The sequence below is a fragment of the Myotis yumanensis genome, unplaced genomic scaffold (assembly GCF_028538775.1).
Source record: "Myotis yumanensis isolate MYYU_CA2020_CCGP unplaced genomic scaffold, mMyoYum1.0.hap1 SCAF_3, whole genome shotgun sequence".
Taxonomy (NCBI): Eukaryota; Metazoa; Chordata; class Mammalia; order Chiroptera; family Vespertilionidae; genus Myotis; species Myotis yumanensis.
In genome coordinates this window covers 180,313,056-180,340,048 of record NW_027223754.1, presented here as the reverse complement: position 1 = coordinate 180,340,048, position 26,993 = coordinate 180,313,056, and the positions used below count along the sequence as shown (strand labels likewise).

Below are 26,993 nucleotides of genomic sequence, written 5' to 3'. Positions count from 1 at the left end.
CTATCAAGGAAATTGTGTGTTTGATAATGGCTATTCCAATTGATTAGCAACTCATACATATCTGTCTGCTTCAGAAGTGTCTGCCATTCATTGAACACCTACTGGTAGCAAACAACTGGCATCTATTACCTCTCATGTCAGAGTATTCCTGGAAAGGAGATAGAATTGTCTTTTCCTGACAGATGAAGAAATAGTAAATCAGAAAGTTTGACACTATAACCTTTCTATAATTAGGGTGCAATTTACAGTCAATATTACCTTATAATTTTATTGGTAGAACTTCTTCTTTTTTTGCTATACAAAGTGTATGGTGTTTTAGATTGGGGCAAGTCTTCAAAATATGCTCATGATCACACAGCTAGGGAGCAGTAGCTTGTTTGCTTCCAGACTCGCTGTTCTCTTAATTCTGTCCCCACCCCAGTGAGAAGGATGGTCCTCCAAGGGAAGGCCATCATTTTGCATGAAGGGCGCAGGTTGGAGAGAAATATTCATATGGCAATGAAGGCATACCCACATTATCAGCCCAGTCCCTTTGTCACCAATGGAAGAGCAAGTGTAGTAGTCAGAACCATACCTAATTTCAGTATATTTTCATTACTTTTCTTAAAAGTTCAAACTATGCTCCTCAATAATATATTCAACTCGTTTATAAGCATATTTCTTAATATTACCAATTACGCCCATTCCATTGTAGAAAAAAAATATAAATACACATAAAGGTGGGGCAAATTTGAGAAGAAGGGATCAAGAATAGATATAGAAGGCTTTGTGAGCCCCTGCATAGGCCTACTTGATAGCCAATAAAGGTATTGATATTTCTGTATCTTTCATTATTGGTCTTAGCAGTGCTTTTCATTCTCCACCAAGAAAATTGAGATTTGACTGCTGTCTGCACCTACAATATAGTGTTAGAATCGCTTGCTGGATTTGGGGGTTGGATGCTTCCTAATGCCTTGCTTTCTGTGCAGTTATTAACACCTCTTTGTGAAGATGACAACCAAGCCCAGGAGATCATCAAGAAGCTGGAGAACAGTATAACGTTCCTCAGCCAGTGCACATTACGAGTGGCCAGTAGGGCGGAGATGTTGGGAGCCATTAATCAGGTAATCTTTCTCTATTTCTGTAGTTATAATGAAATTACTAAAATGATTATTTTCTCTGAAATTATAGATTATATTTCTAAGAATAAGTTTTAGAAAACTCTTTATTGTACAAGACATATAGGTTTAATACAGAAAAATGAAAAATGGCATATGTGAATAAAAATGTAAAATAGAATCTCTCATAATAGTATTAGCCAGTGACAGTCATTATAAAAATTTTGTTATAGTTTTGTAGACACTACCTTCATACAGTGTTATAATCTGCTTCTTTTTCACTCAATATATAGCACAGATAGCTTTCTGTGTGGTATAAATCCATAAGTGACATTATTTTATGGTATTGGTTGAATAGATCATAAATTATTTAACCAATCCCCTATATTTAGTCATTTCAGAATATACTTGATATTTTGCTCTTGTAAACACTACTATAATAAATATCCTCAGATATGCAGCTTTGCACGCTTATTCATAGAGAGGTAGAATTTCAACTTTTCTTTGTGGGAAGACTTTAATTTTTGTAATCTATACCTAAACAAATTTTTTAAAATATATTTTCCTAAGAAGGAGAAATTTAAGTGTAGAGAGAGTTTTAGTTTGATCATTTGTTATACACTTTTAATATCCTACTTCCTTTTTATCCCCTCACTATATAATAATATTTTATTTTTATTAAAGTTATGTATACATAGTTTAAAAAAGTTAAGTAGTTTTCCTGGCCAGTGTGGCTCAGTGGTTGAGCACTGACCCATGCCCCAAGAGGTCACAGGTTTGATTCCCTACCCAGGGCATATGCCTGGGTTGCTGGCTCGATCCCCAGCAGGATGTGTGCAGGAGGCAGCTGATTAATGTAGATGTTTCTCTCTCATCGATGTTTCTCTCTCTCCCTCTCCCTTCCTCTCTCTCTAAAACAAAACATATTTAAAAAATAAAAAGTTAAGTAGTTCTATAAAGGATTATTATCCCACTAGAGGCTCAGTGCACGAAATTTGTGCATGGGGGGGTGGTGTCCTTCAGCCCAGCCTGCACCCTCTCCAATCTGGGACCCCTTGGGGGATGTCCGACTGCCGTTTTAGGCCCGATCCCTATGGAATGCACTTACTGTCAGCAATTTAGGCCCTATGGAATATGGCCTAAAATGGCAGTTGGACATCCCTCTCACAATCCGGGACTGCTGGCTCCCAACCATTCGCCTGCCTGCCTAATTGCCCCTAACCACTTCTGCCTGCCAGCCTGATGACCCCCTAACCACTCCCCTGCCAGTCTGATCGACACCTAACTGCTCTCCTGCTGGCCCAGTTGCCCCCAACTGCCCTCCCCTGATGGCCTGTTCCCCCCACAACTGCCCTCCCTCTTCTGCAGGCCCGGTCACCCCAACTGCCCTTCCCTGCCAGCCTGATTGCCCACAACTACCCTCCCCTGCTGGCCATCTTGTGGCTATGGGTGCTGCCATCTTTGAGGGTGGGGCAGTCAATTAGCATATTTCCTTCTTATTGGCTGTGGGTGCCACCATCTTTGAGGGTGGGCAGTCAATTAGCATATTCCCTCTTTATTGGCTGTGGGCACCACCATCTTTGTGACAGCATGAGGGTCAATTAGCATATTCCCTCTTTAGTAGATAGGATTTTCCACATTCAAGAGAAATAGCTTTCAACTCTGAGGTGGTTTTTTTTGTTTTGTTTTATCTATACCTCTAACATGCATATTCTGTCATTTAGTGATTTATTTTCAGTTTTTAGATATGTGTTGATGTCCCCCTGTGAAGATGAATATTTAGTTCTTCTATCGATCTGTTCTTTCGCATCTTTTCACAGATTCTCACCTTGCTGGTGGCTTCTCTTTTCTCCTGACCAAGCTTAAATTCCACAAATGCAATATTCACTCCCTTGCATAAACCTCTCAACACTTTTCCCTTGTTTTATTTTACTCATTTAGAAAATCTACAATGCTTTTTAAATCCACTTCTCCACTTGCTTATACCTGCATAGATAAAAAACATCACACCTATATACTGACTAGCTCTCTTGAAATTCATTATCACAAACCTCATGTGGGTCCCTAGGGCCTCCCATGATTCACCCTCCCTCTCTTCTAAATATCAACTTCACACTTTCTCCTTAAACCATCATCATCTCCTCCCTGTCTTCTCCTGTAAAAAAATTTTTTGTCATATTTTTAAATTTCAGTCTCTCTGTTTTCAGAATGCTTTTAACTAATATCTTATTCTTATTTCATACATGCAATAATAATCTGTAACTCTGAAGATATTGGTTGTTTCCTTGAAGTTTTTGTTTTTCTCTGGTTTGTTTCCTCCAGCTTGCTTTTTCCTGTTTTTATGTTCTTCTTTTGTGCTAGCGGCTTTCCTCCAACATCTGATGGACCATTATACAGCTGATTGGGAGCTCTGTGTATGTTGAGTGGGGAGGATTCTTGTTGGCCCTGAGCTTCGCACAAGCTAGGTGTTTCGTTGGAATGCTCTTACTGTCAGCAGTTTTAGGACCTTCATCTTGGGATGTTAGGTTCCTTGGAGAAAGATCTTCTAGCTGCCTGCCTTGAGGTATAAGCCTGGCTACCAGAGTTTGGGAGCTTGAAGGCAGAATAAGGCTAGGGATCTCATTATTCAGTATGTATGCTTACATCCATTTATTTCATGATGAGCCACCATCAACTATCTCTTCCTACCTGACCCACAGACCCTCTTTATTCAGTCTTTGTAGTTTTTCACCAAAGTGGTGGAAGGGTAGTTGCTCAGTTGGTTTGAGTAAGGGAGGGCATCTGTGGGTCTAATCACTTTTTACATGGATTTTCAGTCATCTCTTCTGTTCACATTTCCACCTTGGAGCTTAATTCCAGAGATGCCACTATCCCCTGATCCTTTAGCACTTTCTTAGGATGCTTCTAGGCTTTTCTTACTGCTTATTTTAGGGTTTAGCTTTTCACGTCTTAGTCATTTACCAAGAGTCATCCTAGCAGGCTTTCAAATTTGTATTGCTATTATATCTTCTGTTTTATTTGCCCTGGTGGACTCAGGCCTTTTTTAAATAGAAATACCTTTGTTGCCATTTTAGTGGGATTTAGGGATAAAGATAAATGCATGTTTCTAATCACCATCTTTTAACTGGGTAATATTTTCAATATAAATGTGTTTCTTTTTTTTTCTACTAGGAAAGCCGGGTTAGCAAAGCAGTTGAAGTAATGATTCAGCACGTAGAAAACCTGAAGAGAATGTATGCCAAAGAACACGCTGAATTAGAAGAACTGAAACAGGTTCTTTTGCAAAATGAAAGGTCTTTTAACCCTCTGGAAGATGAAGGTAATGCAAATTTAAGATAATAGTGCCAGTTATGATTTCCTAACATTCATCTTTCATTCTCTCTCTTACTTCTTCTTGTTAGGTCTTAAATATAAGACCCTTAGGTTAAAGTTATAGTAAAAGAAGAACTCATTCCTGTCATCTGCATAGCCAAAAGTAGGATGTCAGTTAGATAACAGGCTGGGAGACAAAGATTCTTTGATAATGACATAAAAAAATAATTAAATCTGCCCAGAATGGTGTGGCTCAGTGGGTTGAAAACCATCCCATTCACCGAAAGGTTGCTGGTTTGATTCCTGGTCAGGACACATGCCTGGGTTGCGGGCTCAATCCCCAGTGAGGGGTGTGCAGGAAGCAGCCAATCAATGATCTTTCTCTCTCATCAGTGTTTTTCCCTCTCTCACCTTCTCCCTTCCCCTTTCTAGAATCAATAAAAACATATTTTTTTAAATTCATTGAATAAATTTAAATTGCTGAGATCAGAGAATATATATAATCCAACCCATTAAGTTGACCCTAGTGTTCTCCTACTTAGGATATGTTAAAATTGGTTCTTTCTCCACACAAAGTAAGACAGAATAACTATGAATGTTCTCATCAACCGTGGTTTTGTATTCCTCAGAGAAGGTCTAACACTAGCATAGTAAAGCTGACTAATGAATGAAAAATAGAGACACATGTAAGGCCATGGAAAATATCTTAATATAAGGTTTACTAGTATATAAATCTTATAATAGTTTCTGTTAAATAAGCAGTATGAACTTCTGAGAATTCTTAATGTTCTATTCCTTCTTCAAGAAAAGTAACCATACTTGGTATCTTCTATCTGTAATTTTGGGTTCATTTATTCAGAAGATATTCATTTAGTACCTACTATGTGCTAGGTCAGCATTCTGGACATATGTAGTAACATAGAGGGCTATTTTCTGTTGGTTAAGATGGTCATTTTTTATGAATCACCGAATAAACAATAGCCAAATATTTATAACATCAGCAGTCTTCAGGATCTTAAATATTTTCTGACCATTGTTTTTCTTTGTAAAGAATTAAGACCACTGCATTAACAGAAATTACAAAGGTAGTTTCTAAAATGTGCAAATGTTTTTCCTTCAGATGACTGTCAAGTTAAAAAACGCTCAGCTTCTCTAAACTCCAAGGTAATTAATAATTCACCTACTGATTCACTTTAAAGATGTCTATCAAATATTATAGGGGGTTGGTTTTTAAATATTTGAAGCAACATAGCGTTGAATGTAGATCATAAAACAATTATTTTAATTCACATGTATGCACATATGTGTGTGTATATTTGCTTAAGTGTATGCTTTTACGTTTCTTGTTATGCTGGTTTATCAATTAAGTTTGACTGGTGGTGAGAAGGAAGCTGTAAACAATAGTGTCTCTCATGTAAAATGGGTATTGGAAATGGAAGCCCAACAAAAGCACAGTAGCTTCACAAAATCCACAGGGCCAGTCTCCTCCTCACTCGCTGCTTCATCCACTCAGCCCCTTTGTTCCACACTATGGTGTGAGAGGCCCCTGCAGTCCCAGGCACCAAGTCCTGGTCATTACCCAGGCACATTCCAAGAAAAAGGAAAGACAGGTATTCCCTCGCCCTTTAAAAATAACTTCCTAGATGTCCCAGAAAACATTCCCCTTTTCACTTTAGTTGCAAATAAGACTGGAAATACAGTTTTTTTTATTCTGGAGGCTGTATGCCTAACTAAAAATTAGGGAGTTTGAAAATCAGGATTGCTCAGGATTTAGTGATAGGATTTGTGAGCAAGTGACTCTAAAATCATTCCATCCAAATCTCTTTTCCACTCATGAGGAAAAAGAGAAGCACAGAAGTTCAGTGATTAGTTGTGATATATGTAGTGGTAGAACCATGATTTGGACCCAGGTTTCATGGACCACAGGTTGATATTCTTGATGCTCAACTAACCTATGAAAATAATTTAGGGGTAATGATTTAAGAAAAGGATTCACATAAAACTTTATTTCCTACATTTAAAATATTTTTATTTCCTGAAGCTGTACTTACTCAAACTTTAAGAACCACATAATACTATATAATATTTTTTTCTGTGCTAATCTCAAGGCCGATCTAAAAACACACTCATTCATTAAAGTAATATGCCCATCCTTAAATGCATTAAATGGAAAAAATGAAACAATTTTTTATAAGCTAAAATATAGCTCCTCTTAGTAGGGAAAAACCTTTCTAAAAGAAATGGTAACAAAAGAGAGGAAGAGATGAAGAGCATTGGCTGTATTAACAATGAAAACATTTTCTGCCCGAAATATCATGAACAAAATTAATATGGGCAGAGATCATAAACAGGTGGTTCTTAGATGGTTATTTAACATAGAAAAAGTGTTGAATATTTTGCAAGTCAAATAAATGCAAACCTAAACAAGAAAGCTTATACTCTATTTGATTGGCAAAAATCAGACTCACCCAATGTTGGGGAAGGTGAAATGTAAATAAGTAGAATATTTCTGGAAGGTGATTTGCTCATAACAAAATCCTTTTTAAAATGCTCACTGTTTAACTCAGTAGTCAAGTGCATGGATGTGTATGTACAAAGATATTCATCAGTGTTGCATATAAGAATAAAACAGTAAGAACTTTCTAAATGTTTGTTTCCCCCCTTTGAATAGCCATCTTCTCTTCGAAGAGTAACGATTGCCTCTTTACCCAGAAATATTGGCAATGCAGCAACGGTAAGCAAGTTTCTAAATGTTCTCAAAAAGCAAATTCGTTTTCATAGGAGAAAAATATACAAAATACTTCATTAAATTCCTATTTTATCATTTCTTTAACACCTGAACTTTAAAGGTGGCTGGGATGGAAAACAATGACCGATTCAGTAGGAGGTCAAGCAGTTGGTAAGTGTAATTATATGGTTGCTCTTTGGGAACTTTCCTAATTTTAACTGTGCTAAAGTAACTGTTTGAAATTAAGTGATATAAGCAGAACAATTATAAAAATTGTCATATAATGAAATGTTTTATTATTTTTTTAAATAAGCAATATGCGAGTGCCAAGGAAAATAATTAGAATGTATAATTTTTGTATTGAGTTAGGTAGTGGGAAATAAGTTAATAATGGGTATGGATGTATTTGATTTGACAAGTGAATATGATCATCTTTGTATAGGCGTATTTTGGGGTCAAAGCAGAGTGAACACCGTCCCTCATTACAGCGGTTTATCAGCACCTATTCCTGGGCAGATGGTGAAGAAGAAAAATGTGAGCTAAAGTAGGTGAAGCGTGTGTTTGTTAACCTGCTGAGAGCTGGGCATAAACAGTGGGGATCACTTTAACTCATTGTTTAAGACTTATAAACTGCAAAGCACTATATAAAAGCTATTTGTGAATACATTCACTCTTGTAGGGCTCAGAACTGCAAGGTTTTCGGTCTTAAGTTAGAAAAGGCCCTGTAATCTGCCAAATTTGTAAAGATAATTTTTTTCCCTGTACAGGCAGGTATCTGGCCAGCAGGAATGGGGAGGGGTGGGGGTGGGGCACAGTGAATAAAGAGCCACAGAAGTGAAATGTGTATCTTTTTAAGAAAAAATACATGTATTATATATATACCATAGGCATATATGTAATATATGTGCATTATATATATATTCCCTTTACATAAATGAAGAGTAGGGGAAACATAAATCTCTACATGACTACTCTATATTTAGCAAGTTACATAAAATATACTTCTATAGCACAAGGGAGAGAGGGCAGGAAGGAGAAGCATGAACAAATGCTTCTAAGTCAGTGGTTTTCAACCTTCTCTCCCTTTAAATACAGTTCCTCATGTTGTGACCCAACCATAAAATTATTTTCATTGCTATTTCATAACTGTAATGTTGCTACTGTTATGAATTATAATGTAAATATCTGATATGCAGGATGGTCTTAGGCAACCCCTGTGAAAGGGTCATTTGACCGCCAAAGGGGTCGCGACCCACAGGTTGAGAACCGCTGCTCTAAGTCTTTGGGTGACCTTGGACAAATTGCTTTAACCTTCCTTGGTCTCAGTTTCCTCATCTGCAGAGATGTTAATGAAATGATTTTATGTTCATGTTATACATGTTCCTGGAGAGCCTAGTGTGTGACAGATACTACATCAGTCCTAAGGAATATAGAGATGAGTAAGACACAGGACCTACCTTTAAAGTTCTCTGTGTTTTAAAATACTCCCGGAGCCTGCTGCGTGTACTGAAAACTCTAAGAGTTATCATAGTGGATATTTACTGATCTGGGATAGAAAAAAGATCAAGAGTTTCCTTCAAAAGAGTACAATGTATTCTTTGCTTTTTGTTAGTATAGTATGATATTTACTGCGAAGTCTTTGCAAACAAAAGACTAAAACTGAGAATCTTATAAGAATGCAGTTGATTCTGGCTTATTTCCTTTAAAGACTAAACTAAAATCTACCACATACATTCCCTGTATTTTTTGACAAAAACAACCACCATCACTTTGTGACAGTTCCCTTTGGCAGTTGTGAGGGTATCATGAACTTGAACTCAGCAGTGAACATAATAATGAAAGGTTCTGTTCGGGTAAGGGCATCCCTCTTTAGATAATATGAAGTTATTTAAAGTCAATTCAGTTGCCATTTGCCAGATCGCTAGACACTGTTAGCATATTTTAACTAGTTTTGCACTGAGAATATTTTCATAAAGTTTTAAAATTAAGATTTTTAGAGAAATAGAAGAAATAACAATTTGATATTACTCCAATTTAGCATTTATCAAAAAGCCTACAGAGAAAAGAGTAAAATCAACTAAGATAGGTTATTACAGTCCACGTGGTAGAAGAATACTTAGTGAAAACAAAATGGTTAAATAAATTTGGTGATTTGACTTTTAGAACTAGAAATTTGTCAAATATTTCTAACGTAAAACAAATATTTGTGTGCATCTTTATTTATACAGTAAAATGTAGCAATATTTTATAATCATAGCACATTATTCTTAGTTTTGTATATTTAAAAAAAACAACAACACTTATTACAGAACTAAGGACGATGCAGAGCCCCCTGGAGAAGAAACAGTAGAAAGGACAAGAAAGCCAAGTCTTTCTGAAAAGAGGAATAATCCATCGAAATGGGATGTCTCTTCAATGTAAGTTGTCTACCTGCCAAATTCTATCACTTCAGTGGAATGGGGAAGGGCAAGGCAGGGTTAACAGTATTACCCCGGATTAAATTACTTTATTTAAAGACCTGTCAAACTGCTAAATTTAAGATGAATAACAAACTTCAAATGGTCTGCAGGGGTTATTCCTGAACCTGTGAGTTACAACAGGCAGGAGCATCCCGTGCAAGGAGCCTGGCCCTGCAGTCAGGAGGCCTAGCTCCACGCCCAGCTCTCTAATGAGCTCTGTGGCCTGGGCACCTTCACCCATTTCTGAGCACCTATTTCTTCATCTATTAAACAGGGGTGATACCAGTACCTTTGTCCTTGTTCTATGGTCATGATTACATAAATTACCACATGTAAAATGTTTAGCACAAAGACTTAAATGATGCTGTAAATAATCTTTTGGGGTGGGTGTCTCTAAAAGAAATAGAGTTTAGCCCTAACTGGTTTGGCTCAGTGGATAGAGCGTCAGCCTGCGGACTGAAGGGTTCCAGGTTCGGTTCCAGTCAAGGGCATGTACCTTGGTTGTGGGCACATACCCAGTAGGGGGTGTGCAGGAGGCAGCTGATCGATGTTTCTCTCTCATTGATGTTTCTAACTCTCTATCTTTCTCCATCTCTGTAAAAAATCAATAAAATATATATATTTTTAAAAAAGAAATAGAGTTTAAATATCAGTACACCAAACAGCTAAGGTATGGTGAGAAATAAATGACCTGTTTATCTATACAAATGTTCATACACATATATTCTATTCTACTCACTAAGTAATATTTTTTGTTTCCACTGTAGGAACACACTGCCTTACCTGAATGAGATAAATAGTTGTATGTTCTTGTTAGGAGTTAAATGATGCCTGAATCACAGCATTTTCAGATTCTCACCATAATAACATCTTTTTTTTTTTTTTTTAATTCTGACAATCATAAATTAAGGGGACAGATTGTGGCCCAAACCAAGACAACAGATCATATTATGTAGTTTATTACACAGCAGTGCTGGTCAATGACTTGATTGGTATTGTTGACAAAAGAAGTGTTTCTAATAATGGATTACTGTGATGACCAAATTCTGAATCTGTATTTTCCTTATAGCTATGACACAATAGCTTCCTGGGCAGCAAATCTCAAGACCTCCATCAGAAAGGCTAATAAGGCTCTCTGGCTTTCCGTCGCGTTGATTGTACTGTTTGCAGCTTTGATAAGCTTCCTCACAGGCCGATTTTTCCAGAAGTCCGTGGATGCTGCCCCCACCCAGGATGGAGACTCCTGGATGTCTCTAGAACATATCTTGTGGCCATTTACCAGACTCCGACACAACGGGCCACCACCAGTGTGACCGTAGGACGTCCTAATGTGTGTGTCTTGATTTTTTTTTAAGTTTCAGTATCTGAATTTTGTAAATGAGTAACATTTAGCTGGGAACGGATAGCCTGGAACCAGAGGTTCTCAGAATGACTAAGATTTTTAAATTCCCTCTTTTTGTGATTACCTTTCCATGACCTTTTAATGAGCTTATTGAGGCGGATATATTATATATATTGTTAACTTTTGTTGAAATAAAGCATCGTTAAATCTCAGTGGGCCAGTGTTCATAGGAAAAGAACCCCACGTGTTACAAAATAAAATTTGAGTGTAAAATGCTGATTAGATTATTTAAGAGCCTATTTGAAATATAGTCACTTGCTACATTTTATTGAGGAAATACCTGATTTTTTCTTCAAGTTGCTTGATTCTTCACGCTGGGTAAAGTTTATCAGTAGAGATTAAGAATAGCTGAATATTCTAATACAGAGTAGCATGTGGCACACGGAGTCAATAAACTGGTTGTCAGGGCCCTTGGTTTTCGCCATTGCTTCTTGAGAAGCAAAATCCTTGATCATGTGATAGAGAGTAGAATGAAACTCAGTTTCCTCTTTCAGGGCCTCAGAGAATGCCTCACTGTCTTCGTCAATCTTGAGCCTTTGTGCTCGGTTGCCACTAAACATTAAAAGAGTCCATGTAGGATCCTGAATACATTCTTGTTCTTTAGTAAGGCATTCACTCACCTAAAGAAAGAAAATTAGAGAAATCTGTTAATCCGGTGAAGTAGATTGGCAGGAGAGTATTAGTTGAAGGGCTCAACTCAATCCCCCAAATGTATTAATTCAATCAACAAATATTTATTGAGGGACTGTCATGTGCCAGACACTATTCTAGTTGCTGGGAATATAACAACAAACCAAACATTAATCAGTAACTAATGATTGTCCTCAAAGAGTTTAGGTTCTAGTGGGAGAAACACAGTAAACAAGACAAATAAATATGGTGGCTAATTTATGCTCAAACATTAATCAGTCAGCTTTTAGAATTTATCAGGTAAGTGGCAAATGTGCCAAAAAGTTAAATTGGAGAGTTCGTGAACCATTGATACATATTCGCATTAAAGGCTTCCATTTGTTCTGGAGTTACTATAACGAGTTAAAAGGACTCTAGTCTGAAATCAAGAGCATTTGGTACCATAATGGGCAATGAAGGTATGACCCTTCACATAGTTTAGCTTTATATTTTTGACAAAATTTTAAAAAATGGTTTTAAAACTGCATTTTGAGTGTTATTCCCCCAATCCCCTTTTCAAGAGGAGAAAACAGTCTATATTCTTTTAGCTTTTGAGTACCTTTTCTTTTGGAGGACAAAGTAGTGTTATGGGTTTTTGCATACTCTACCTTAAATATAACTTTTTCAGAACCACACTGCATATTCCACTTGCTCCAACCAAACGCAAAAGCAGAACTTAGCACGGCCATTTGTCGATAAGCTTTCATTTCCACCAAAGGAACCTGTCAATATAAAAGTCAATAGAATTGATCATAGAGCCTTCTCAACAAGTCTCCCTTCCATTCTTGGCCTCCTACAGCTTATTCTCAAAACAGAAAAAGCCATTAAAATGTAAGTCAGGTTCTATGACTCCTCTCTCAAAATGGGGCAATGGCTTTCTCTTGCTCTCAAATAGAATCCAAAGTCCTAACAGTGATCTGTAAGGGTCTGCGTGATCTGACACCCTCCCACATACATCTCATTATCTGTCTGACCTATCTTTTCTTCTCCCTTTGCTAACTCCAAGCACCTGGCCTCCTTGCTGTACCTTCAATCCTCTAGGCCAGTGGTCAGCAAACCGAGGCTCGTGAGCCACATTCGGCTCTTTGGCCCCTTGAGTGTGGCTCTTCCACAAAATACCACGTGTGGGCATGCACATACAGTGCAATTGAAACTTCGTGGCCCATGCACAGAAGTCGGTTTTCAGCCTGGGTGAGTCTATTTTGAAGAAGTGGCATTAGAAGAAGTGGGGGGTGTCAGTCGGTCAGGCGACGGGAGACGTGGCGCAGGCGAGCCGCGGGATATGCAGCGCAGCTGGGAGGAGGCACGCGAGATTCATGCAGGAGTTGAGTGAGCCAGTCAGTCAGCAGTCTCATGTGCGGTGGTTAGTGCTAGTCGCGTCCGCAAATCGCGTGCGGGTGACAAAAGTACCTACTTGAAGCATAAAGTTACCTGTATTTTTCCAACCAGCTGCAAATCCTACAGGTATTTTTGTCATCAATTTAAGAATTGTAATTATTTTGTGTTGGTGGCTTTATTATTATAAAATGAAACATTTTTTCTCCCTTTAATATTGACATTGGCAACTTTGAAATGCAATTGCTGGATTTAAAAAACAAAGAGCTGTGGAGCTCAAAATTTGAACGTCTTTGTGCTGATATAGAAATATTGGAGAAAAACAAATGTGAACTTAGTTCACAGCACGTGGTCTGCTTTGAAAGACCTGGAGAAGGAAGATATGTTGATTTTTAACACCTGGAATAGTATTCCTGACTCATATAATCAACTGAGAAAACTAGCGTTTGCTGTTCTTTCCTTATATGGGTCTATATATTTATGCGAACAATCATTTTCAAGCATGAACCTTATCAAGAGTAAATTGAAGAGTCGTCTTATTGATGAGAACCTGGAATCGTGCCTAAAATTAAAAACAACATACAAACCTGACTTACCCAAACTTTCCAAGGAGATGCAAGGCCATTGTTCATATTAGTGTTTGTCAGTCATTGTCATGATTTAATTTTATGGATATTGTAAGGTAAATTGTAAGGAATTTAATTTTATCAATAAATAATATCATTATTAAGTATGATATCAAGTTTTATTCAACGTGCCTATAGTTTAACTAAGACTTAAAACTTTAAGTAAAGTTTGTTAAGTTAATTTTGGGGAACGCTGTGGAGTGAAAGAAAATGTAGTGTCAAGGATTGAGAAAGGTATGTTGAGATGGTTTGGACATATAGAGAGGATGAACGGAAGGAGATAGACGAAACAAGTATACAAGACGAGTGTGGATGGGAGAGTTGGAAGGGATCGACCTCAGCAAATGTACCTTAAATGTCAGATTGAGGACGTTTTTAGCAAAGGCCATCTTAGGAGTCCCCTAATTAAGTTAATAACAATGTACCTACCTATATAGTTTAAGTTTAAAAAATTTGGCTCTCAAAAGAAATTTCAATCGTACTGTTGATATTTGGCTCTGTTGACTAATGAGTTTGCCGACCACTGCTCTAGGCCGCTCAGCCTGGAAGCTGCTTCCTGAGATATCCACTTGGTTAAACTCCCCACCTTCCTGTTCTGCTCAAATTTTTCCTTCTCCCTGAGCCCCCGATGCCCTATTTGATACTGTACCCAGCCCTAACCCCAGTGCTCATGATCTACCTTTTCTTTTACCCACAGCACTTATCTACCTTTGACATGAAATCATTTTTTATGCTTATTGCTTATTTTTGTCTCCTTCTACTAGAATGTAAGCTCCACAAGGTCAGGAACTTTAAAAAAAAAAATTCACTAATGTATCCTAAGCGTCTAAAACATGCCTAGAATACTAGAATATAGGTCAGCGGTTCTCAACCTGTGGGTCGCGACCCCTTTGGTGGTCGAACGACCCTTTCACAGGGGTCGCCTAAGACCATCCTGCATATCAGATATTTACATTACAAATCATAACAGTAGCAACATTACAGTTATGAAATAGCAATGAAAATAATTTTATGTTTGGGTCACAACATGAGGAACTGTATTTAAAGGGCCAGAAGGTTGAGAACCACTGATATAGGTGGTCAGAAAAAGAAATTTTTGAATATTCTGAATAAATGAAGACTACACTACATTCAGCATTTGCAGAGTAACTGGAAATTTGAGTTACTAAAACCAAGGTGGTTCTCGCTCCCCCCCCCCCGCCCCCCACCCACACACATGTGTACATACTTTTGATATAATTATTTTCAGATGCTACATGAATGTCTACCTATATTGTCATTTTTCTGGTATATTATCAACTTGTTCTTGAGAACTGAATTCATCTGCCCAAAACACCTCTCATGATTAGAAGAGAATTTGTCTTCATTCATATGTCAAATATTACTAAACATCTACTGTGTTCTAGGAATATGCGAGGTGCTGGAAGAATCCATCAAAATTGATCAAAAGACAGTTCCCATCCTCAAAGAGCTCACAGTTTCATAAGGAAGGATCTCATTTAGCTAAAGCCTTACCAGTAACACAAAGCAGGCTGTGTTTTGTATATGTCTACAGGGAGCCTCTGCCAAGACACGGGAGGAAGTGGGTTGTGTACCAGTCGTCTGTATGTGTGTATGATTTCATCTGACTTATCCTGTTTGGGAAACTGCTCAGTCATTTACTCTTTTAAGAAGTCTTACATATATCCAGTCTGGAAGGAGCAAGAACATATACAGAATGTGATGTGGCTCTGACTACCCTTGCACTAACACTGACCAGTTGTGGGTATTTTCCTTTTGTCAAGTGAAGATCATACCTAAAGGCTTACTTTCTTGGGGAAGATTATTAAAATTTAGAGAACTCTGAATTTCTGGTCTAGCCTTTTATTCCTTCCTTTCTAACTATAATCGTATATAAATGAATACAGAAAACCCATGAGGTACTTTAAGATTTATATACAATTTAATACTTGCTAGCATTTGAAATGTCCATCACCTTAAGTTTGGAAAAAATCATGCTTACCTTACAGTTTGTAGCAACATAAAAATGAGAGTATTCAGTAGGGAAGATATTTAATCCAGCTTCTTGCAAAGTAATAATGAAATAAATAGGAGTCATCCATTTTCCTTCCAAAATAGAGAGAGGCTTTTTGTCACCCATGTTTAATGAAGCTAACATGCAGAGGCCTTCCTAGTATCAATGAGAAAAAAAAATAAGCTTTCATACAAGTTAAAGGAATTCTTCATTATCATTCTGGTTCTAGCCTTTGGGTTCTTTATACCATTTTTTTTAACCCTATCTCATTCTACACTGAGTGGCCAGATTATTATGACCACCCCATCAGTACAATGAAGTGAATTAGTTATGCAAATAATAAAATAATAAAACCTTGAGAGTATTTGCTTAGGAAGTTTTCGATATTCAGTATTTTTGGAAGTACTGATGGGATGGTCATAATAATCTGGCCACTCAGTGTATATTAAAAGGAGTGCAGGGCAGGTATGTCTTAGGACCAACCTGAAAGCTCTGCCACGAAGTCTCCATGTTACCTTTCAGTGCTTTATCTGAACAATAAAGGGACTGAACTAAAGGATCTTTCAGATCTCCTCTTTTATAAGTTGTGATCTAAGAATACTACATATGTTCCTGTTAAATTATAATAGCTATTTGATAGCAATCAAGCTACAACTTTTAAGGATAATTTTTTACACATAAGATTTAACATAATCCAAAATTATTTTACAGTTTTGAAGTTTGCAAAGTTTAAACTGGAAGTTTGAAGGTGTACAAAATTCACGTCTCATCGGCTTTCAAAAGCAAAGATTGATTAAATCCAATCTTCCTGCCACATTCTTAAGAATTTCAGGCTCTCTCTCTCTTAAAACAATTTTAGTGCGGTATACTTTACATATCATAAATTCACCCATTTCCAATGCATAATACAGTGATTTTTTAAAAAACTTTCCTGAGTGGTGCAACGATCACCATAAATCAGTTTCAGAACACTTCCGTCCTCCTCTCATCCCTCATGCCAATGTACAGTCAATCCCCATTCCCGCCTTCAGCCTCAGGCAACCACTAACCTACTTTCTGTCTCTAGATTCCAGGCCAATTTATGAGTGACAAGTAATACAGGCTCCTTGAGAGAGAAATCTCACAAAGGGGGTTCCAAATGACTTGGTGACAAAGATCAGACACCTCTCAGGAGGGGGTCAAAAGCTCTGAAAATCATACTGCAACCAGGCTTGTACCTTCACTAATTGGCCTATTCCTAGTAACTTTAGGGTATAAATTTGTGCCTCGCTTTTTACATGTTATTTCCTATCTAATTCATATTTTGTTTAGAAATTATAGCTCAAAGTATATATTAAACATATTTATAAAAGACATTTCAGCAGCAGTTCCCTACTGAAGACTGGGCTGCAGCGCTCACTGCTTAGACCACTGAGTGGGTAGAAACAACCACTCAATGGTCTTAGCTGTTCTTACACAGACTTTTAGACAGAAAGTGTAAATAAGGTTGATGGAAAATAAAGTTTCTTAAAAAAAAAAAAAAGACATTTCTGTATGTAAATGACCAGTGAGCGATTGCTTTCACACACTCTCTTATAGTCATCAATGAGGCTTACCTCTTGGATATGACTTGCTATAACAATGATTTACCTTAATTTGTATTTGAATCTCAGCAAATACTGTCGTCACAGTCAAAAGTGCTTTATTCTCATCGAGTGGTCTTAGTTCCCATGACTGGTATGGCATGTTAATATGAGCATCTTGAATCAAGGTAACAGGGCCCAAAGTGTCCAGGTTGAATGTTATAATTCTTTCTTCTGATTTATAAACTACATTACTGATGCCATCAGTTTTCCAATGTTTACCTTTTAGATTAAAGCAAATGACATTAGTTTCCTCTTTTCCTATACAAAAATGTGTTGAATGAAACCCAAATAACTGCAATATATATAAAGGTCTCTTTTACATTTAGAATAGAATCTCAACAAAAAACCGACCTTGCTGGGAGTTTCTTCCTATCTACAAGGTCAAGCTTGGTATGCAAGACCTTCAAATGAAGCTTTGGCTCACATTTCTGGCTTCGTCCCTTACCACTTCTCACACACCTGGTTTCAGCCACCGCTTTTTTCCTTCCCTAACAACCTCATGCATCTGTGTGCCTCTGCACGTACAGTTCTTTCTCCCTACAGTACTCTTCCTTAGTACAGAACCCCTTTTCATCTTTTTTAAACAGCTTTGACATTTACCTGTCTTAAGCATACGATTAAATTATTTTAATAAATTTACCTAGTTTTGCAACCATCACCACAATCCAGTTTTTAGCACATTATTATCCTCCTGATGTCCATTTATAGTTCATTCCCATTCCCACCTTCCAGCCCCAGGCAACTATTAAGATACTTCCTGTCTCTAAAGATTTGCCTTTCCTGGACTTTTCATATAATAGGTGGTCTTTTGTGTGTCTTACAACTCAATAATAAAACACAACCCAGTTTAAAAATCGGTAAAGATTTGAATAAACATTTCACCAAAGAAGATATATTCAAGGATAATAGATACATTTTTAAAATGCTCAATATTATTGGTCATTAGGAAAATACAAATTAAAACCACAAGATACCACTTCATACCCACTACAATGGTTATAATAAAAAATACATAACAGCAAACATTGTCAAGGATGTGGAAAAATAGGAAAACTCATATTGCTAGCAGGCATATAAAATGGTACAGCTACTTTGAAAAATCAATTTGGCAGGTTCTTAAAAAGTTAACATAAATTTACCATTCAACTCAGCAATTCCACTCCTAGCTATATGCCTAATAGAAATGAAGAGATATGCCCATGCAAAGTCTCATAGGAGAATGCTCTCTTAGTCTCTTGAGAACCTGTTCAATATTTCATCCTTAACCTTCCAGACTGACTTGGTCACCATTCTGCTCTACAGCACTGCCATCTCTGATAGCACACCTCTGCATCATGTTGTGATGTTTTTCTCTATATGCTTCTCCTACAACTTTGAACATTCCCAGAGGAAAGAATGCATTTCTCTCTCTATTTCTGATTGTTTAGCACACCTCTTTTAATTACATAATTATCAAAGCTGGTGTACCTTCAGCATCCCACCTTGCCACCAGGGGATTCTCAAAAAAGATCACGTTCTCATGAACCTCAAGCATGACCTCTATGGGTGGGAAAACGTTTTCTGTTTCTAAGTCTTCTGTAGTTGCTGGAGGATAAACAAATTTCTGTAATCCATCTTGGAGTATCTTGTAAAAATGACCGAAACAACATCAAGTTAGAAGTTGACTGGTGTTATAACTAAAGATGTAAATATTGCCAAATAAGCTACGTAGTTATTTTTCATAAGTACTAAAGTTTGGTCCCAACTATAGATTGACTAACAAAATGTTATAACAAAATGAAAAGATAATGATTAAGGGGGAAAGCACTAAATTTGAATGTAATTACAGAACCCTTTTATGGGCCAGGTTCTAGGCTGGGACTTACTCCGCATTTTATTCCAAGCAATCCTACAGGCATATGTTTAACAAAGCAGGTGACTGGGTGAAAAGGGTAAAGCAAATGGGAAGTTCTGATTGGCAGTTACAAAATAGTCATGGGGATGTAAACTTAATTACCTACTGTAATAACTATGTATGGTGCCAGCTGGGGAACACTTTCTAAAGTATGTGACGATCTATGTCAAACCTCAGAAAGAAGGTGGGCTTTGAGGTAAGAGATCAACCAAAAGACTTGTATTCATGCATATAAGCATAACCCATGGACACAAACAGTAGGGGGGTGAGGGCATGTGCTGGGGGGTGGGAGAGGTCAATGGGGGAAAAGGGAGACATATGTGATACTTTAAACAATAAAGAATTTAAATTAAAAATAATAATAACAGAGTAAATGATGGTCTAGCCATTATGCTGTATACCTGAAACTAACACAAAATAATATTGAATGTAAAATATAATTTTAAAAAATTTAATAAAAAAAGTAGGTAAGTGGGATTTCCATAAATCAAGTAATTTGCCAATAATTACAAAATTACTTCAAGGAGGCATCAGAACTCAAAAACAGAGCTATGGGACCCCAGATACCATGTTCCAATACCCTGGCTAGGCTATGTAGGTGAAGAGAGAAAAAAAAAGTATAAGCAGAGTAACAAGTGTAGAAATGAATGGATGAAAGTAAAACTCATCACATTGTTCATCTTAAACTTGCATGTCAATTGTATCTCAATAAAGCTGGGAGAAAAAAGTAAGTCAATGAAACCAACAGATTTCTCTGGGATAAAGGCGATCCATCCACTATCTAAATTTAACTTATCTAGATGTAGAGAAAGATCGAGGGAAGGGGAAAGACTAACAATGTTACAAAATAGAGAAAGAAAAAATGGATGGGGGAAAAACTGTGGAGGAGGGGGAGATTATTGAAAAGCTATTTGAAATAAAGTCCTGGCCTGTGTAGCCTAGTTGGTTGAGTGTCTTTCCCATGTACCCAAAGGTCGCTGATTTGATTCTGGTCAGGACACATACCAGGTTGGGAGTTCGATCCCCAGTTGGGGTGCGTACAGGAGACAAACAATAGATGTTTCTTGTGCTCTCCTTCCTCTCCCTTCTTACTAGTATGTCTCTAAAAATCAATAAGAACATATGTTTTTTTAAAAGATTATTGGAAAAAAGCAGGAAGGCCTCTTTGTTGCAGGAGAGGAAAACAGGTAGGAGGCAGGCTACCCTGTGCTCAGATGGAGAGTGCAGACTGGTGGTCTCGGGACATTCTCACAAAGATCTTTGGGTGAAACCTGAAAACCCCAGGTCAGGCTGAGACCTTCCTATGGATAAAGAGTCACCAAAAGAATGTCTGTTTTTGGACTCCCCACTATCTTTCAAGTGTCCCTGAGATAGGGAACATTGATTCAAATAGATTCTTCAAAGTGGCTATCGACCAGATTCTCTCCCCCAGGTGTGCTCTAATAAAAATATCCTCATTTTAGGGAGAAGGGGAAAGGAGTGACAATATCATCCCCATTAGGGTGAAAATTAGTTTGGGGGGAGCGTGAAAAAAAATCTTACTCTTTTACGTATAAAGCACAGATATGGATACAGCACACACAGAGATATGCAGTCTATCTGTGGTATTAAAGTCCATGGTGGGAGATGACTAGGAAAAAATGTTTACAAGAGAGGTGATATGGGGGGGGGGGGGGGAGCTGAGAAATACTGCTCTAATACAAGAATGCACCAACAACCTAAAATGTAGGTGAGAGGTGCCTGGCAATCTATGTATATGACGTGTTAGAGGAGACGGAGAGGGAAAGGGAAAAGAAGGACAGCAGGGCGGGAAGGGCTATGACAACAGAACTGGGTATATTTGGGATACAAGCCAGTGAGGTAAAGTGAAACCAATTCAGTACTAGTGCAAATGCTACTACCTACTAAACCGAGAGTGGGAAAGTCCTCGATAGATGATCTCACAGCTGCTATGGTCAGTATCCTTACCGCTCCAAGTGTGGTCCCTGCATGAAAATTAGTTTGGGGGAGCACTGGCATCACCAGGACCTGTGCTTCTCAACTTTGATGTGCACATGAATCACCTGAGGGTCTTGTTAAAATGTAGCTTCAGTAGATCTGAGGTGAAGCCCCAAATTACGCATTTATAACAAGTTCCCAGATGTGGATGCTGCTGACCGACGGACCGCATTTTGTATAGCAAGCATCCAGACCGGTGCTTTAGTTGTGTTTTGCTACAATACAGACTGCTGAGCCTCGCCTCCAGAATTTTTGATTCAGTAAGATTGAGGTGAGGCCCATGAATCTGCATATCTAGCAAATTCCCAGATGATGCTGATGCTTCCGGTCCAGGGACCACATGTAGGGAACCACTTATCTAGACCAGAATCCACAAATGATGGTCCCTGGAAAGCCTGGCCCACCACCAGTGTTTGTAAATAAAGCTTAACTAGAACACAACCATGCCCATTCCTGTACATATCGCTGTTCTAGCACCACAATGGTAGATCTGCAACAGAGCTGGGATAGCCACAAGGCTGAAAACATTTACCATTTGTCCCTTTACAGAAACAGTTTTCCAGCCGCTTAAACAGACTATCATTATTAAGGCCAAATTGGCACAATCTATATATAAGAAGTCAGTGTCCGTGACGACTGTGACGACCAACCGGTCACCATGCGGTGGCATTGAGCACCTCTCGGTCCCTCCCTTCCCCTTTCTCAGGCCCACGAGCAGGGGCAGGGCGGGACTGGGGACTGGCGAGTGGGTTGAATGGCTGACCTCTTGGTCCCTGCCCCCGGCCCACAGGCTCCGATGGATCAGCGATGGTGAACAGGAGAATCAGGGTGGGTGGCAGGAGGACCGGGCTGGCTGTCAGGCCGTTGGGATCATCAGCTCATCCCCTGTTCAGGGGCTCAGGCCTCTGGGAAAGCAGGCGCCGGTGACTTTACCTCCAGGTGCGTGGGCCGGGCCAGCCACTGATGGAATGCGCTGCCCGCTCGGGGCTGCTCACGCAGGGGCAAGTAGGTCACGGCATGCCCTGCACCTTCCATCAGCGCCTCAAGCAGCAGCAGCAGCAGCTGCAGCAGCAGCGGCGGCAGCTGCAGCGGCGCCCACATGAGCGGCCGGAGCAGGCAGCGTGTTCCATCAGCGGCTGGCCTGGCACAGGTGCATGAAGGTGAAGTCGCTGGTACCTGCTTTCCCACAGGCCTGAGCCCCCAAGCAGCCAGGGATGAGCTGGTGATCCCAACGGCCTGGCAGCCCAGCAGCAGAGGTGGCATTCAGCCTGGGGACTGGCGAATGGGCAGAAGATGGCCCTGATCGCAGGAAGCTAGGCCCTAGGGACCCTACCCGCACGATTTCGTGAGCTGGGCCTCTAGTGTAATCATAATGCCACAGGTTTACAATTAACATTCATGATTTCTAATTTTAAAGTCCATAATATTTTGTTTTTTTAAATTGATTTTTAGAGAGAGGGGAAGGAAGAGGGATAGAGAAAGAGAATCCCTGATGAGAAAGAAATGTCATCAATGAGCTGCCTCCTGCACAACCCCTACTGGGGATCGAGCCAGCAACCTGGGTGTGTGCCCTGCCTGGGAATCTAACCATGACCTCCTGTTCATGGGTCGGTGCTCAACCAGTGAGCCACACCAGCTGGACTAAAATCCACATTATTTTAGATTCCTTCCTGTTAACACTGATTCAAATTTTATAAAATTACATTTTCCTTCGTGCTTGCTTAATAGAGTTAAATCCATTATGTGTTAGAGCTGTTGATATAAAGTAAAAGTGTGAGAAATTATTTTACTCATAAGTTTTAAGAATTAACCTACTTCCATAATCATCCAGCCCTTCATTGGTTTACACTGTGGGGGCAGCTCCAGAATATCCAAGTGGTACACTCCACCCAGAGTTGAGAACTGGCATATGTCAACCTCTTCGTTTTCAAATGCACGTAGCCTCTCAGGAGCATTCTCCAGCAGCGACAGCTGTGCTAAAATTAACCAGGTTAATTCCGTTTCTAAATAGATCATAACATTTTTGTATATTTTTAGGAGGGAAATCAAAAAATATCTAGCACTGGCACAGGAAGTTTTTACTTAGCTACTAACACTTTTCAAAAAGCGATGAACTCAAAACTGTTCCCAAAGCCGACCACTGGAGTGGAAATGGGCCTGTGTAACGGTAGGATGCAGGGGAGGGCTACATTCATATTTTATATGCTCACATGCTAGAATTTTGTATATAATAAGCACATGTTACTAACAGGAAAACTTTAAAAGTATATCTTAGGGAAGAGGAAACAATTTTCCCTCTAGCCTTGTGACTTCTTGGCTCAGACTTCCATAGTAAAAGATTAATAAGAGATAAACAGAAGTTGATTAACAGGAGTGCCTCGTGTATACATGGGATATCCCCAGGGAGGAGAGGAGTAATTCAAAGAGGTGGCATAGAACTCCAGCTTTACATAGCATTTTCAACAAAGAATGGCAAAGTTGTGGAAAAATGACAGGGCAAAGGAAAGCAGTTGGAGGTTTCTGAGGGTAGAGATAAAGGCTAGTTTATAGTTAGTTGTGTAGATCCTCTGGTGCCCTCTCCTGATAGGGTCTAAAGTTATCTCTGAGAACTAAGTTTTGTCCTTCCTAGTCATGAGGAAAGTGGCGATACTTTGAAATTTTCTATCCAACTTTTAGGCAAATAGCAGAGGGGTAGGGAGCTTTTCTTTCATCTAAAGCTTTTCAGTTACTTCCAGCTCAAAATAATCCTTATGCCAAAGTGGTATATTTGAGGGCAGCATATTCTGCTACCTTTTATTCTAAAAGGTCAAAAAAATGGCTTAACACAAAATTTGATAACTGCTTAATTAATGTCTTAATATTGGACCTTATGGTGCTAAATATCTGGGGGGAAGCAAAATCGTAAAAAAAAATAATTTTGGTGCATCTACAAAATTAAAGCTAATTTTTTTTTTCCAACAAAAATAGGTCCAGCTCATAGAAAAACAGGGATGGAGGCTTGAAAGTGAAGAAACTGGATTGGATAATCTTCATGTTCAGAAATTTTATGGGGAAATTCTATGATATCATAATGCTCAATGCACAAACAGGGGAATATCTGAAGTCACATATCACGAGGACCATTCCTGCCTTTCACTAAAATTCTTTCAACACAATGTAATGAGTAAGAAAGGGAAATCAGACCACTTACAGGTCCAACCCTTATGCAATATATACTAATTAACATTTCAGTTCCTTCTTCTACAAAATGGATATAATAGTAGTATCATAGAATTTGGGGGTGGTATGAGTTCATACATGTAAAGAGTTCAGAACTGTTGTCTGACCTGGTAAAAGCTCAGGAACTGTTAGCCTTATCTATATATCACTACAATTTTCCTCTCCCATAATAGGAAGCACACTGAGATGGCAGTGAATTTAACCCATGGAGATCAGGCACTGAAAATTAATGGAAATAGTCAAAGGGAATCCAGTTTAGCAATTTCATTTTTTTCCTTGTGTATATTCAATAAAATGTAGATTTTAATTAATGTTCAATTATGTCTAATTAATAACCCATTTACCTGAAAAGAAAGTAAAAAAAGAATACTGTGTCCAAATTTAAACATTTATGATATATTAATTGGGTATCATCATGTAGAAAACCTTGGTATTATTGACAAGAGGTTATGAATTGACTACAGTATCATTTTTAATAAGAAAACTACCTCGTAAGGGTTATAGAAAATTACAAAATATAAACTTAGGTGACTGCATAAATAAAAGTGTGATGAAAAAAGTAAAGAAGTAGAAAAGAAGACTGTTATTAAAAATATGCTAAGAAATATATAGAAAATAGATTCTTTAGAAGTTCCTGGGAAAGCAGCATAATGATAAAGTTAATGTAAAAAATGTAATAAAATATCAAACTAAAAGATTGCAAATGATACATCACTATCATTTTGACACTTTTAAAGTATATCCGATTGCTATTTGCCAGGTAAGATTGAATACAAAAGTGTTGATAAATCTCTGAGTGTATATGTGTACTTGTGAATGTTCATTGCAACATTGTTTACAATTTTAAAATATTAGAATAACCTTACTGTCAGGGAGAAACCAATATGGCAACATAGGTAAATGCCGGAAATTGCTGCCTCACACAGCCACTACAAAAATAGAACTAAAAGACAAAAAGGACATCATCCAGAACCACAGGAAGGCTGGCTGAGTGGAAATTCTACAACTAGAAGGAAAGAGAAAAGCACACTGAGAATCAGAGGAGGTGCGGAAGTAAAGTGCAGAGGTATGGAGGTGTGCGCACAGAAAGGGCTTGCAACAGAGGACACAGTTGTCTTTTTCAATCGGGAGGGAGTCTCAAGCTCCAAACTGCTCTGAACTCCAGTTCCGGGCAAGTCTCTGGGGACCCAGATTCATACAGTGAGAAACTGGACTGTCTGGCATTGGTCGAGGGCTGCTTTCTCTCAGAGGTGCTTGCAGCAATTATGGGGACACTGAGATGCAGGGCCTCTTAGGGAAGGACTGAGGATCAGCCATAGCTGTTTGCTCCACCCTGTTGATTCCCTGAGACCCCGCCCCACCCAAGCTGTGAGCAGAGGCTTTTGCATATGAATGACCTGGCCCTTTGAGATCTAAAATTACCTAACAAACTGCAGCTGGGTCAGAGAGAGCCAGAACATCCAAAAGAAGGCTCAAGGCCCCACAGCAGCTTGCACTGCTTCACAGCTGGGCCTCATCTGGGCACCTCCAAACCCCAATCAAGGAAGAGGAATCTGCAGATCTCTCCATAGCTCCTGCTGGGTAGCCTTGGGCAGAGGCTAAATTAGCACCTCCTTAGAGATCCAAGAGCCCGTGTACCCAGTGGTCAGAGTGGACCATCCAGATTACAACTCCTCAGATCCATAAGGGACACACTCAGGGGGCAGACTCAGTGAGCACCAAAGCCCCACTGAAGCAAGTCTTGCCCCAGAGGGGTGTCTGCAGCACAGAAGTTCTCCCACTGTAGACACAGCTGATTCTCATAGCCAATTGGCCTGGAGGTCAATTCCTCCCAGTGATACCAACAACAATCAAGGCTTACCTACAACAAGACTGTGCACACAGCCCACAAAGGGGTGCACCAAAAGGGTCCACCTCAGGTAATTGGGGAGGCTGAGCCACTGGGCCCTATAGGACACCTAGCACAGAAAGCCACTCTATCAACACAGGGAAGCAGAAAAAATAAGGAGACAAAGAAACAGGTCACAAATGACAGAAATGGAGGAAAGGAAACTACTGGATATAGAATGCAAAACCACGGTTATAAGGTTTTTCAAGAATTTTCTAGAAACTGCCGATAAATTTATTGAGACCCTCGAGGATATGAAAAAGGACCAACTATAAATTAAGCATACACTGACTGAAATAAAGAATAATATACAGAGATCCAACAGCAGACAAGAGGATCCCAAGAATCAAGTCAACGATTTGAAATACGAAGAAGCAAAAAATACCCAACCAGAAAAGCAAAAAGCAAAAAGAATCCAAAAATATGAAGATAGTGTAAGGAGCCTCTGGGACAACTTCAAGTGTACCAACATCCAAATTATGGGGGTGCCAGAAGAAGCGAGAGAGCAAGATATTGAAAATCTATTTGAAGAAATAATAACAGAAAACTTACCCTACCTGGTGAAAGAAATAGACTTACAAGTCCAGGAAGCGCAGAGAACCCCAAACAAAAGGAATCCAAAAAGGACCACACCAAGACACATCATAATTAAAATGCCAAGGGCAAAAGACAAAGAGAATCTTAAAAGCAGCAAGAGAAAAACAGTCAGTTACCTACAAGGGAGTAC

General features: G+C 38.8%; 2 protein-coding genes across 5 annotated transcripts in view; one reads left to right on the top strand and one right to left on the bottom strand.

The window, feature by feature from the left end:
• The window catches only part of IRAG2 (inositol 1,4,5-triphosphate receptor associated 2), an 84,927-nt gene extending 73,712 nt beyond the window's left edge, over nucleotides 1-11,215 (top strand). For both annotated transcript variants that reach the window (XM_070410533.1, XM_070410534.1), the window contains 8 exons: nucleotides 969-1,103; nucleotides 4,269-4,416; nucleotides 5,530-5,573; nucleotides 7,081-7,143; nucleotides 7,259-7,308; nucleotides 7,580-7,681; nucleotides 9,447-9,554; nucleotides 10,666-11,215. In XM_070410533.1, coding sequence (XP_070266634.1) covers nucleotides 969-1,103; nucleotides 4,269-4,416; nucleotides 5,530-5,573; nucleotides 7,081-7,143; nucleotides 7,259-7,308; nucleotides 7,580-7,681; nucleotides 9,447-9,554; nucleotides 10,666-10,909 — 894 coding nt within the window. In that variant the 3' untranslated portion in view covers nucleotides 10,910-11,215. The remainder of the gene's footprint in view (nucleotides 1-968; nucleotides 1,104-4,268; nucleotides 4,417-5,529; nucleotides 5,574-7,080; nucleotides 7,144-7,258; nucleotides 7,309-7,579; nucleotides 7,682-9,446; nucleotides 9,555-10,665) is intronic.
• The window catches only part of DNAI7 (dynein axonemal intermediate chain 7), a 57,814-nt gene continuing 40,001 nt past the window's right edge, over nucleotides 9,181-26,993 (bottom strand). For 2 of the 3 annotated variants that reach the window (XM_070410535.1, XM_070410536.1), the window contains 6 exons: nucleotides 22,975-23,135; nucleotides 18,735-18,891; nucleotides 17,272-17,486; nucleotides 15,631-15,798; nucleotides 12,276-12,389; nucleotides 9,181-11,618 (listed from right to left, as the gene is read on the bottom strand). In XM_070410535.1, the coding sequence (XP_070266636.1) occupies nucleotides 11,337-11,618; nucleotides 12,276-12,389; nucleotides 15,631-15,798; nucleotides 17,272-17,486; nucleotides 18,735-18,891; nucleotides 22,975-23,135 (1,097 nt within the window). In that variant the 3' untranslated portion in view covers nucleotides 9,181-11,336. The remainder of the gene's footprint in view (nucleotides 11,619-12,275; nucleotides 12,390-15,630; nucleotides 15,799-17,271; nucleotides 17,487-18,734; nucleotides 18,892-22,974; nucleotides 23,136-26,993) is intronic. The other variant, XM_070410537.1, reaches the window with a different exon arrangement.